The sequence below is a fragment of the Nelusetta ayraudi genome, unplaced genomic scaffold (assembly GCF_046127955.1).
Source record: "Nelusetta ayraudi isolate G7.1 ecotype Tasmania unplaced genomic scaffold, CSIRO-AGI_Nayr_v1 ptg000168l, whole genome shotgun sequence".
NCBI classification, from domain to species: Eukaryota; Metazoa; Chordata; class Actinopteri; order Tetraodontiformes; family Monacanthidae; genus Nelusetta; species Nelusetta ayraudi.
In genome coordinates, this window is record NW_027466218.1 from 162,057 (window position 1) to 174,065 (window position 12,009).

General features: G+C 48.0%; 1 protein-coding gene across 9 annotated transcripts in view; it reads right to left on the minus strand.

Moving 5' to 3' along the window:
• Positions 1-9,922: 9,922 nt before the first annotated feature.
• The window catches only part of kif21b (kinesin family member 21B), a 51,368-nt gene continuing 49,281 nt past the window's right edge, over positions 9,923-12,009 (minus strand). For 6 of the 9 annotated variants that reach the window (XM_076014161.1, XM_076014159.1, XM_076014160.1 and 3 more), the window contains 3 exons: positions 11,415-11,614; positions 10,738-10,878; positions 9,923-10,037 (listed from right to left, as the gene is read on the minus strand). In XM_076014161.1, the coding sequence (XP_075870276.1) occupies positions 10,779-10,878; positions 11,415-11,614 (300 nt within the window). In that variant the 3' untranslated portion in view covers positions 9,923-10,037; positions 10,738-10,778. The remainder of the gene's footprint in view (positions 10,038-10,737; positions 10,879-11,414; positions 11,615-12,009) is intronic. The other 3 variants (XM_076014167.1, XM_076014164.1, XM_076014166.1) reach the window with 1 other exon arrangement.

The window sequence follows — 12,009 nt, forward strand, 5'->3', positions numbered from 1 at the left end:
GTGAATGGCTGCTCCCAGGTCGCCAAACACACAGACAGAAGGAGCCACATCGAGGAAAACAACACCCACATTCATGCCATTATGTGTGGGGGAGCGACGGCGACACGGGTGGCTGATTGACTGGCTGACGGCCTGTTGCTCGCTCGGCGTGCACGCCAACGGTGGGTTCGCTCGAATAGGTGGGCGGTGGATTAAAGTGCGCTGCGAAAACACCGGCACACGTTGGGCGGATACTAACTTCGAAGTTAAAAAGGGGGGGGGCGGTGTGGGAGACAATAAAAATGTAAAATGAACTCTTTTTATCAATGTCTTCCAGGACTGTCGAGACATTCTGTGCAGAGATTGCATGTACTTCCCATGTAGGTTTCCTCCAGACTCTCCAGCTTCCTCCCACAGGCCACAGGAAGGCGCATCAAGTGAAACGGCAACTGTGAATTGTCAATGAGAGTGTGTGTGTGTGTGTGTGTGTGTGTGGTTGTCTGTGTTGGCCCTCCGCTGAAGTGGTGATTTCTCCACGCTGTAACCCAGCTTTCACCCCAAGACAGCTGGGATAGTAGGCTCTAGTGTAATGCTAGAAAATGAGTGGGTGGGTGGATAGGTGGATGGATGGATGACACCTGAGCGCCCCAGAAATCTATCAACTCTTCACCTCTATTGCATCATCCACATTTCAAAAAGCTCAAGCAAAAACGCACAACTCTGGATGTCACCCCTCTGTGACATCACAGAGCGACCGCGTTCTGAACCCTTTGTGTGTGTGTTTGCACGCATACCTTACCGTTCGCCCACAGGGAGGCTCAGATTCAGCAGCTGAGGTTCAGGCGGATGTAACGTGGCTCCGCCCACGTTCACACGATCCTTGGTGCTCTGCAAGAGAAGGTGGAATTCTGCTGAACCACTCTGGTACTTCACAAGTCAGGTGGTGCTCCGGTCCTCTGATGCCGAACTCATATTTTTTTCTTTTCCTTCAAAACATGTCCAAAGGTCCAACAAAGCATCGGTTTTAGCAGGAGGCTCCAAACAGAGGGTGGTTATATGTTTCTTGCTGCTCATCAGCACAAAGTGTTGGCTCCTATAAAGCAGAGAGAGAAAAAAAAAAAAAGCTTTGGTCAGGGGGCGTGTCTGTTTCGCCATCAAGTGCAGAAGATGAGAGTGAGGAGCAGGAGGAGAAGGCAAAGTTTCCATCAAGGACATTTTAAAGAAGCCAAGAGACGCTGTTCCGCTCACTGGCCATTATTTCACCTCCTAAAGCCGCTTTGATACCAACTCCATAAAATTTATCTTGGTTAAGTGCTGCCCATAAATGCTGCGGGCACTTTCCAGTTACACCAACTCAGGGAACAACAAAAGGCGTGAAAGGCCTCCAGTCGTAGAAACACGGCAACAGACTAAAAGGTGTCCGAGTCGCCAGGAGGAAGCGGGAGCGCCGCAGTGGATTTAAGAAGTCAGGAAGCCATGAAAACTGGCAGACCGACTGGAAGTGGAGCAGATGCTGGCGAAACGGGGAACACAGGTGGTGGAGACGGTGAATCGGTGAAGCAGCAGACGGTGATAGCGGCAGCAGCCGGCCAGATGTTCCCTCCTCACAGCTCGCACGCAGAGCTGGGGCTCGACTGCACGGCAGAACCTGCAGTACAGACACACAACTCAGCTCAGCTCAACTCAAGTTCGATACTTGGCCATTTGTTGAAGGGTGTACATTGCAATTACTGTTATTTTGTTATGATTAAAACACACAGCCGTTTAAGTGCAGTACGCTGATTCACTTGTTCGTCCTTCTTTAGCTGAGCTCAGGTCTGAGCAGACAACATTTTGTTGTTTCTTGTTTGAAAGCTATTCCATCCGATTGTGCCTTTACATTTCCTTTCCTCTCGTTCCTCTTTATCATCTTATAGTTGCTTTAAGAAAAACTTTTTGTCTCACAACACTCCACCTATTACGAGCTGGATAATGTTTGACAGGGCGGCTGTGATAACGGCTCGAAAGTCCAACCGCATGCGTTTCTTTCTTGTCTGATCAACCTTCACACCTCACACACCTGCTCCTCACTGTGAGTCACGCTGACTGCGGACGTCTTAAAATAATCTCCCTCTGCTCCGTCTGGGGAGCCTTCTCTTTCTTTGAATCCATGCTCCAACACGTGCGCCGGGAGGCTTCAGAGGGCATCTAGCGAGTGCGTGGAGGCTCCCTGGTGTGCCGCATCATGGCGGAACTGGCCGTCTACCCGGCCGTGGCCCTGCTCTACTTTTTCGGAGTGTCCAAAGCCTCGCGGGACGACCTGGTGGAGCTGGACGACCGGGCGTCGCTCAACGTCTTCTGCCTGTTCGTGCTGGCTCAGCCGCTGTGCCTGGTGATCGGAGGATACACCGGCATGGCCACGTACACTCTCACAGCTTTGGTCTCCTTCTACTTCCTGCCTTGGAAGAAGGCAACGCAGCAGCCCGACAAGGAAAAGGACTCAAAGAAGAAGAAGAAGAAGAAGTCGGAATAATTGACTGCCGACTATTGTGTGTGTGGAAGAGATGAGGCGTCACACTGAAGCTCTGCGGGGTTTCTCCTCCAGCGGTCGGAAGCAACAATCAGTCACTCACCCAGGACCCTCAGCGCCAGAAGTGAAAGATTTCACAAAGCAGTTACGAGGTTTAGTAAAAACTGGCAGATTTCTCTTTATATTAATGTACAACAGCCCAAAGATTATGTACTGAAGATGCATCTTTGTAAAGTTGTTTTGTCATTAATCTCTGTGTTTTTCTGCAATGCAAATGATCTCAGAAGAAGTGAAATTCAGTGAAATTTGAGGATTTGTGGAAACAAATTTAGTATATTCCGCCTATCCATAAGTCGATCCCGCTATGTTTAAAGCATGACGAACAAAACAAGGGGGGGGATGTTTTCTTGGCTGAACTTGGCCGTCACTTCCTGGAGCCTGTTTGTGCTCACTGGCAACTTCACAGCGAAGACGAGGACTCAGGAAGAGTCCTAATGTGTTTACCGGAGGGGCTGCCATGCAGACTTTGACTCCTGCGGACGACAGACTCTTGGCGATAAGCTAATCGGCTTTAGCAGCACGTGCACACACACCTACTCGGTGGACAAACGTGTGTGTGTGCGTGTGTGTGTTCTCGGTGTCAGTCCTCTGGCGGAAATAAGCTGGGGAGACAATAAATGAAAAAAATAATAATGTGCAGCTGCTCCTTTAAAATTCAAACCTGATCTGATCAAAGATCTGGATCGACTGTTTCTGCGCTAGTATGAAATTAAATGAAATGAAATGATTTCTCTCCAGTCTTGAGTCTAAGCTCAGGTAAAGTGCTGCTGCAACATCTCTCACCCATGTGCAGAGCCGCAACAGTCATTAAGGAGTCATTAATGCCTGAAAACAACACAGGAAAGCGACTGATCTTCACATGAATGAAAGAGTCCTCAACATCCAGGAATCAAACTACCCACTGCTGCCCAGGAACCAAAATACGATGAAAGCAATGTGAGGTCGGGGAAAAAACAAAACAGCAGTGTGTGTGTGTGTGTGTGTGTGTGTGTGTGTGTGTGTGTGTGTTTTAATTATCCGTCCTTTACATGAATGATGTGTCCCTGTGATGAGGCTCAGTGTAGCAATGCTGCATTTGTCTGTGTGTGTGTGTGTGTGTGTGTGTGTGTGAAAGACAGAGAAAGACAGAGAAAGAGAGAGAAAGAGAGAGAGAGCTGTGCAAAATGGAACTCATAGACAAAAGTGTGTGTAACATGGGATTAGCTCGGGCTGTTTAACTGATCTTCTGAAGGCTTTGTTCAGTTGTGGTGCAGACACTCACAGAGAGGATCTGACAGACAGCAAACGCTTTGTTTTCAGACTAATTAATTTCTTTTCTCCACATCTCACTGCTCAACCTGAAATTGGATGTACGCAGGCCTTTTTTTTTTTTTTTTTTTTTTTGTACTAGAGACTGAGCCCAGCAGAAGGCTGGTTCGAATGAATATCTAATCAGCCAATCACAATGGCTGCATCGTCGCCTCATGAAGTGTGAGCCTGTGTTGGTAGAAAGCGTCAGACCCCGCCCACTGACATATTGATCTCCTGATGCTCTCAGTTTTAACCTGTTGGAGTGATAAATATGAGAAATCTCTCCCTGCGCAGGAAGTTCAGCTTGATTTTACACTCACACGATGACTGGTGCATAAAAAATAAAAATAAAAAAACAAATTGATGGACCAGCGAGTGACTCAGTGGAGGGTTGCAGTGGAATGAGACAGAAACAGTCATTATATGTGCTTGTACTGTATTTATACACTGAGCGAGCTGATGGATAACATAGAGCCAGGACGTAATGGGGCTTGTGAAAGTTTTGTTTCCGAATGGCATTTCCAAAAGCCAGAGGTTTTTTTTTTCTTCCCACCTCGCACGTCTCCCCTCCTGCGAGACGTTAATGGCAGTCGTACATCACAGTTCCGCCATCTCTTGTCGCTGCCGGGACGAGCGCAGCCTAACACGAGTTAATGATCGGGGGTTTGCAAAGGAAATGAAGATGTACGACTTTTCCAGTGTGCCTCTGCAGCCCTGGAGTGGAGAGTAATGCATCTGGATGAAAAAGTGGCCTTCCCACCCCGATGTCTGCATTTATAATCCCCTAAAACCTGTTGGACTCCACGTCCCAAGTGATCAATAAACTGCTCGACCCTCTGCTGAACTGGATCTGGGTTGGGGTTTTTTTTTCTCCTCAGCCGCTTGTGCGGAACGGAGGGGAAAAAAGAAAAAGAAAATGTATGTTGGAAAATCTCAATTATTCTCGGAGTGTTAAAAGGCCAAAATAAAGGTTCATTAAGCACAAAAAAGACAAATTACAGAACATGAAAAAGATCAGCAGCAACAAGACGGCAATGTTTTCACCTCGTTTATTTCTTTGAGGGAAAGTTGCTTCATTAAATAATTATTTACAGTATTTACAATAAGAAATTTTACATGGCTTGGTCACATGCACATTGTCGTTTTTGTTTTGTTTTTTTCTAAAAAAAAAAAAAAAGAAGAAGAAAAAGAAAAAGAAAAGTATATACACACATTTACACTCGTCAAAGAAGAGGGACTAGTCTGTGCAATGGAAGGCACGCCTGACCTTTGACCCTGTTTTTTTTCTTCTTCTTCTTCTTTTGCTTCTTCATTTAAATGTCCCCATGGTACGTAGCTGACTGTCACGTGGTCTTTTGCGAGGTGACAACACACACCTGGAGGGGGAAAAAAAAGACGATACGATGCGACGCGAGCAGCTGCGTGGGAGGACGAGAAAGCTGTCGGTGCGCGGCGGCGATCTTGGAAAAGCACCGCAACTGTGTTTGTGAGTCAATGTGACTGGAAACACAACGCACGGCAACGACGACGAGCGGCGTCCTCGGCGGGGGCAGACATTCGTTACTTCATTCGAGCTGTTAAGGCCTGTTGGCTGAGGCACGAGGCTAATAAAGCGGAAAGACGGGCCGTCCCATTGGCCGCGGCGTGTTAAGGGGCGGGGCCTACAAACGCTACAGCAGCCGCTGAACGCCGACAGGTTTTGATTGTCTGCGGAAAAAAACCCAGGCCGCTGAAAGTCTCCCTTGTTTTAGCCACCTGCTGGAGGCAGAGTTTCCCGAACAGCTTTTAAAAAGGCTTTTTACTCGACGAAAAGCGCAGAGGTGGAGAAGGAATTCATCTGCAGCCGTGAGCGTGCGTGCGTGGCAGAGGGAGGGAGGGAGGGAGAGGGAGGAGGAAGACTTTACAATCTAAACAGGGTTTCTTTAATCAATTAAGGGAGCGTCGCGCGCCACAGCTAAATCTGAATTCACTGGTAATCAATCTGCCGCGTCTCCCGCCGGCCCTGCTTTTGTTATTCCGCGGTGCCGACGGGAGGACGCTTTGTTTCGCCCGCTTCCCATCGATTGGTTTCATTGTGAAAGCGCATAAGTTACGCAGCGCACGAGTGAAAGTGAACGTGTGGCTTTCAGCTTGATGCTCTCTCTCTCTCTCTCTCTCTCTCTCTCTCTCTCTCTCTCTCTCTCTCTCTCTCTCTCTCTCTCTCTCTCTCTCTCTCTCTCTCTCTCTCTCTCTCTCTCTCTCTCTCTCTCTCTCTCTCTCTCTCTCTCTCTCTCTCTCTCTCTCTCTCTCTCTCTCTCTCTCTCTCATCAGCTGTGTCGGTACGGCTTTAGCTTTCAGCGAACAGCTTTCCACTTTCAACCAGATGCCACTATACTGAGCTGCGAGGACATGGAATCCATTTTTTTTTCTTAATATTTCCATGTTTGCCAACAAAACATTGCCACCATCTGGTGCGCCGTCTCGAGAAACGATCAGACGCCGCCAGCGAGATTCCTACTGGTGCGTTTAGCCTCAAAACATCCATTTTTTGACTTGGGATTTTTCTTGAGCTGATTATTTCAAATGATGATCAAAAGTTTATACATTGTTCATCTGCGCGGTTGATGGATTCTTTCAAGCTGGTTTCGTGCAACGGGAACTTGCCAAGCTCACGAGGATTAGCCAGTGAAAAACAAATCCGACCGTCAAGTCTCCCAAACACATGGATGACAACATACAAATAGGATGAAGACATGTCACGTCTTTGCTATTTTTGGGGGGTTTCTTTATTTTCCTCTGTGAAAGTCTAGAATGAGCTTCCATTGACGAGAGAGGTGAGAAACACCAGTTTTGGGTGGACTATGACCTATGACCTGTTAATGGTGAGCAGACGAGTCAGTGAAGTTTGAGCTAAATCTGCAAGCGTCCTGCTGAACAGGTCTTGCTCTATATCGCTAGTTTCATACTGTATTGCACAAACACTGGTTTCTACACCTACCATCAGACAGCTGTATATTTTTCTTGCTTTAATTTAAGTAGTTGAGCCTCTTTTTGGAAGCAGACTGCCTCATTTTTTTTTCAAACCCTCTTTGTCTAAAACTAGGCTAAATACACATCTAGAACACAGCTCGCAGAGTATTCCCAGCGGGCTTCATTATCCAAAGTGCAAGTAAAAGTCTAACCTGCAGATTGTAGTTTAAGGTCAGCTGAGGAGAAGGAGCCGTTACCCCACATTTCTAATATTAAAAAAGGGACTATTTACACATCATCAGTGGTGATGCAGCGCAGGAATTTTGCGGAACTGGGTTGTCGGTGGCGGCTGACCTGAGGCCACGCGAGCTCCTATTTGGCAGCGACAAATCCTGCAGGCAAACGTGTCTTTTGTAAAGCTGCTCAACGTTAACGCGCCGACGCTTCAAGGTTACAACAAGAGGCTTTTGTTTGAAAAGCCAAATCTCCAGACTGACGACACAAGGAAACACTGGGGAGCCCTGTTGTTGTGGGGATCTTCAACGAACCGACTAGCACCGCTATCGTCATGCATTCTTCGGTGAATCTACAAGTGCAGCACCTACAAGAGCACCTACAGCTACAATCAACTACTAGGCAGAAAGCTTGGAAGTCTGAAGAAAGTTAAAGAAAAGGAAAAGAATACAGGCCGCTCAGTCTTTTCCACTTGGTGGCGTTGTTATCGCATGGAAGACGCCCTGGGGCCGAGTCCCTCTGGCCAATTAGCGCAGATAAATGTACTGCGTACAGTGAGGAAGGGGGGGGGCTCGGCGAAGTGGGCCAAAAAGGTCAGTGTGTTTAACCCACTTGTGCCGTGGAGGCTAATTTCCCTCCAGAGAGCGCATTTCGTACCGATGACGGCAGTTCCACAAACACCATGTTTTAAAGAAGCAGTAAAGGTGAAAAATCAGTGCGCAAGTTGCAAGACACCCAGCTTTGGCCAGTTTGAGATTCTTCTTTCGTTTTGATAAGATGTGTACATTTCACACAGTCATTAAAGGGAATAACACAAAAAAATAAAGATGGAAATGAGACATGTACAAAAGGAAACATAGAACTCCGTCCCACAAGGCATTTGGTCGACTTCAAGGAGCTACGTAAAAAATGGTCAAGTAATGACTAAGGTATGACTTATTATTCTCAAATTTTACCTGAGTTTCTAAGCAGTGAAAATATTTAAACCAACAAAAGCTTAAACAAACCATTATCCACACACTCCGACCCCACACCCGCCTCCAAAGTTAAGCCCCATGTGATTGCTTTTGTTGCTTTTCGAGAGTGAGCAGCTTGGAACTCGTGTTGGCAAGACATACATTCCTCTCAGAGGACAATCAACCGGTTCTAGCACCGACGGCTTTAAAACTACATGGTTCTGGGTCTGCTTCTTTTTTTTTTTTTGACATGAAAGTGCACAAAAGACCAGGCTCTGTGTTTTAGCAGAGGAAATGCTTCTCTTTTTTTTCCTTCATTTTAAAGCTGTAAAATAAACCAAGGCTAGTGGGAAAAAAACAGGCTACTTGTTTGGTTTTTCCAAATTAAAGGCTGAATAATATTTAAGACGAGCATTATTACTGCCGCTATCTGGAGTGAGTGAGTGAGTGTGCGCACTTGTGTGTGTGCAAGCGCTGCGGCTCTCAATCTGTTCCACTAAAATCAACAGCGTGGGATGCCAGGACCTGTCAGGCAAGACGGATGACAACCACTGAAATCCCGTTTGTCTGCGTCTAATATTTGTGCATAAGTGTGAGTGATGCCCACACTCTCTCTCTCTCTCTCTCTCTCTCTCTCTCCAAAAAAAACAACAACAACACATAAATAGATTTATAAATCAGTGCACTGGTACTGGAGGCTTCTTCTCTCCCCGTTTTTTTTTTTTTCCTTAAAAATGTAGCAGCAAAAAAGTGGGAGGAAGAAGAAAATTGGGACTTTAATAAGAAATCCCATCTCAGTTATGACCTACTTTCACCCAAAGTAATCTTGCCTGAAAAGCAGCCGGTGGAGCTGCGAGACCTTTAATTAAATTGGCTTTAGACAGGGTGGTGTGGGTGGAGGGGGGAGTAAAGTTTGATGGGTGGAGGGGGGAGGACGCGGCGAGGCTGGTCGCACGGACGCAGTCGCTTGACTTGAAGACACTGGGGAGGGAGGGCACACTTTTTTTTGGTGAGATGATAACAATCAGGCATCTTGGCCCCCGTGGAGCCCCCTGGGGGCCCTCCAGGAGCGCCGCCTGCCGCTGCGATGCATTTCCCATGTTTTGCGTTGGCCGCCGGCTCTTTGCAAAGGGGAACGACGCAACAATCCAGCCAGGATCCCGCAGGTGCTGCAGCGGCGGTGCACAAACTGGACGTGGGCCTTTTCTCTTTTTTTGGCGCTTACTTTGCAAGGTCAGCAGGAGCAGCAGCAGCAAGGTGATGGTCCGGCGCCTCCCGTGGACGCATCTGCAGAGATGCTGAGATCCTTGCGTTCAATAACAACGCTGCCATTATGTCCAGCACCACATATTTGTGCACAGAGAGCCGTAAAAAATAAAATAAAAAGGGGGGGGAACGAAAAAAAAACTTTCCTCCCACCTCGCATCAAAGTTCAGGAAGAACTGAGGTAGGGAAAAATAATAAATCAGTGTCAGTCAGTAAAAAGGGGAACAAAACAGCGGCTGGAGGGGAAACTTCACGTTCCCGGCATTTACACGAGAATGTTTTATGGTTGGGGTTTTTTTGTTTGTTTTTTGGAAGATTTACCAGTCGTGTCCACCTGGGCAGGAGTCGAGTGATAGACAATCAACTAGATGATCAACTTTGGCTCTTCAATGTGTCGAAGGAGAACTCAGCTTCCAGTCGCTCGTTGAGTCCCGGGTGTTAAACTAACAGACATAAAGTTTGTTTTCCATATACAGTAGAAGGTGTGGTTGTTTGACATTTAGGGCGAAGAAATGTTCAGCCTCGAGTGTCTCCACTGAGGCAAATCTTTTTCTTTTATTTTTTTTTGGTCCATGTAGTTTCACACTTGTATGGCACTTCTAAACAGACCCAACACAAGGTTTTTGACAAAGAAGGGGGGGGAAAGTGCCTCAATCGCTTTGGAGACTTGTGTTTTATGAAGCCGTCTTTAGGGAAGCGGGTCGCACATCAGTCGGGCCGGCGAGGGGGAGCTTCACTTCAGTCGTCACCTCTTCCTCCACACCTTTGACAGCCAGATCTTCACCGTCTTGTCGCTAGAAAAGGTTGGAAACGAGCAAGGTGGCGGGGGGAGGGGGGGGGGGGTGAGGGCAGGTGAAGGGGGCGGGGCCCAGAGAGAGACAACAAAGAGAGAGAGAGAGAACATGAGGAGATCAATCAGGCCGCCTCCCCTTTTCAAAACAACCCATTGTACATCAGACACACAGACGCGAACTTCAAAGTGAGCTTTGCACACACACACACACACACACACACACACACACACACACACACACACACACACACACACACACACACACACACACACACACACACACACACACACACACACCATTACAGAATGAAAACCTCTTCAAGTGCCTAGAAAAGTGCAGATGGAGTCGTGTGTTTGCAACAAGTGAATCCTAAAAAATCCAATTCTGATCTTAACTTTACTCTCCTGTACGCATCCATGCATGCCTTTATGCTAAGCTAACAGGTAGGAAGCAGCAGTGCCTAAAGAGTTCTTGATCTTAACAGCAGCACTAGGCTGGACACCTGCAAAAAAAAAAAAACAATGACAGAACGAGCGCTACCAAAAAAGAAAGTGGCTGAGTAATTGGAAAAGAGCCGGCAAGACCAGGAAATGAAAAAAAAGAGAAAAAAGAAAGGAAGCACAAAAGAAAAAAGCACAACGGGTGACGGGGAAAAAAGAAGAAGAAGAAGAAGAAGGTTGGAATCAAGTTAATGGAGTACCAGAGGAGGAGGAAGAGGGTTGGTGAGCGGAGAGGAAGCAATCACGGAAGGCTGGTGGCTCGGCCTTTGATGGCCAGCACCCGTCGAGGGAGACACGGGGTCAGACCAGGCACATAGCTCCACAGCTTCACCCTGCAGTCACTGGGGGATGGGGAGGGAGGGAGGATCCACCAGGGCGGAATGGAGGGAAGCACAGGAGAAAGAAGAGGAGGAGGATAGTCAGTGACCCGACCGCAGAGAACAGCCAGAGGTCACGTGACACAGGACGCACTGGCGTTTGAGGAGAGCAGAGGAGGAGACGGAGAGGAGCGGGTGAGGTGCGAGCCGAGGAGGAGGAGGAGGAGGAGGAGAAGACAGCGGCTAAAACGCTCCAAGCGCACGGTGACGCGGCTGAGAGCTCAAAAAGAAAAAACAGGAAGGGGTATTGACCCTTTTACATCAGCAAGTGAGGTCAATCATCAGCAATTTCACCGTTTCAGGGAAAAGGTATTTAGGAAGGCAGGTATATTCTCTCTCTCCTTTTAGGTTGAAAATGAAATGAAACATGTCCGTGCAGGTTCTCTGCCTCCAAACACAAGGAGCTGCCCCGCCGAGAGCCGACACAATTCAACACAACAGAGACAAGAGAACAAGCTTCATCCCCCGCCGTAGGCCCACTGCGCTGGCTCCTCCTTTACCTGGACGCAGTGAAGATCTGCCTGGAGTTGGTGCAGATGGCGTTGATGGGGCTGTCGTGACCTCTGACCTCTCCGATGGGGGTGAAGTTGTCCACGTTCCACACCTTCAGCATGCCGCCGCGGCAGGCGCTCAGCAGCATGGGCCGTCCCGGGACGTAGGCCAGCGCGCACACCCAGTCCTTGTGGGCGTTGGGGATTTGCTGCAGAGTCGGGACACGCAGGGGGTGGGGGGGGGGGGGGGTGACACGTGTTTACGACTAAAGACATCCCGACCGAGTGCATGAGTACTGAAAGAAACTGGATCTCCATCCTTGCGCTTATATTGTGCTTTTCTTTTTTTAAACGCCAGCACATTTCTGCTGTGAGGACTGAAGGTGGCAGCTGCTCTGCATTCATATAAGTGAAGTCCGAGCCGCGAGCGTGTGACCTTTTGGATGTGCGGCGGAGCACCCGAGCGCAAATCTGGCTCGATCCCCTCTGGGGCATTTAAATAATTGATCATTTTTACACAGCTTTGCCTCAGAGAATTTCTTAAACGAGGGGGGGTTTGAGAATGGCCGGCTCGCAGTCCTCGCTCTACATGGATTTCCATGTC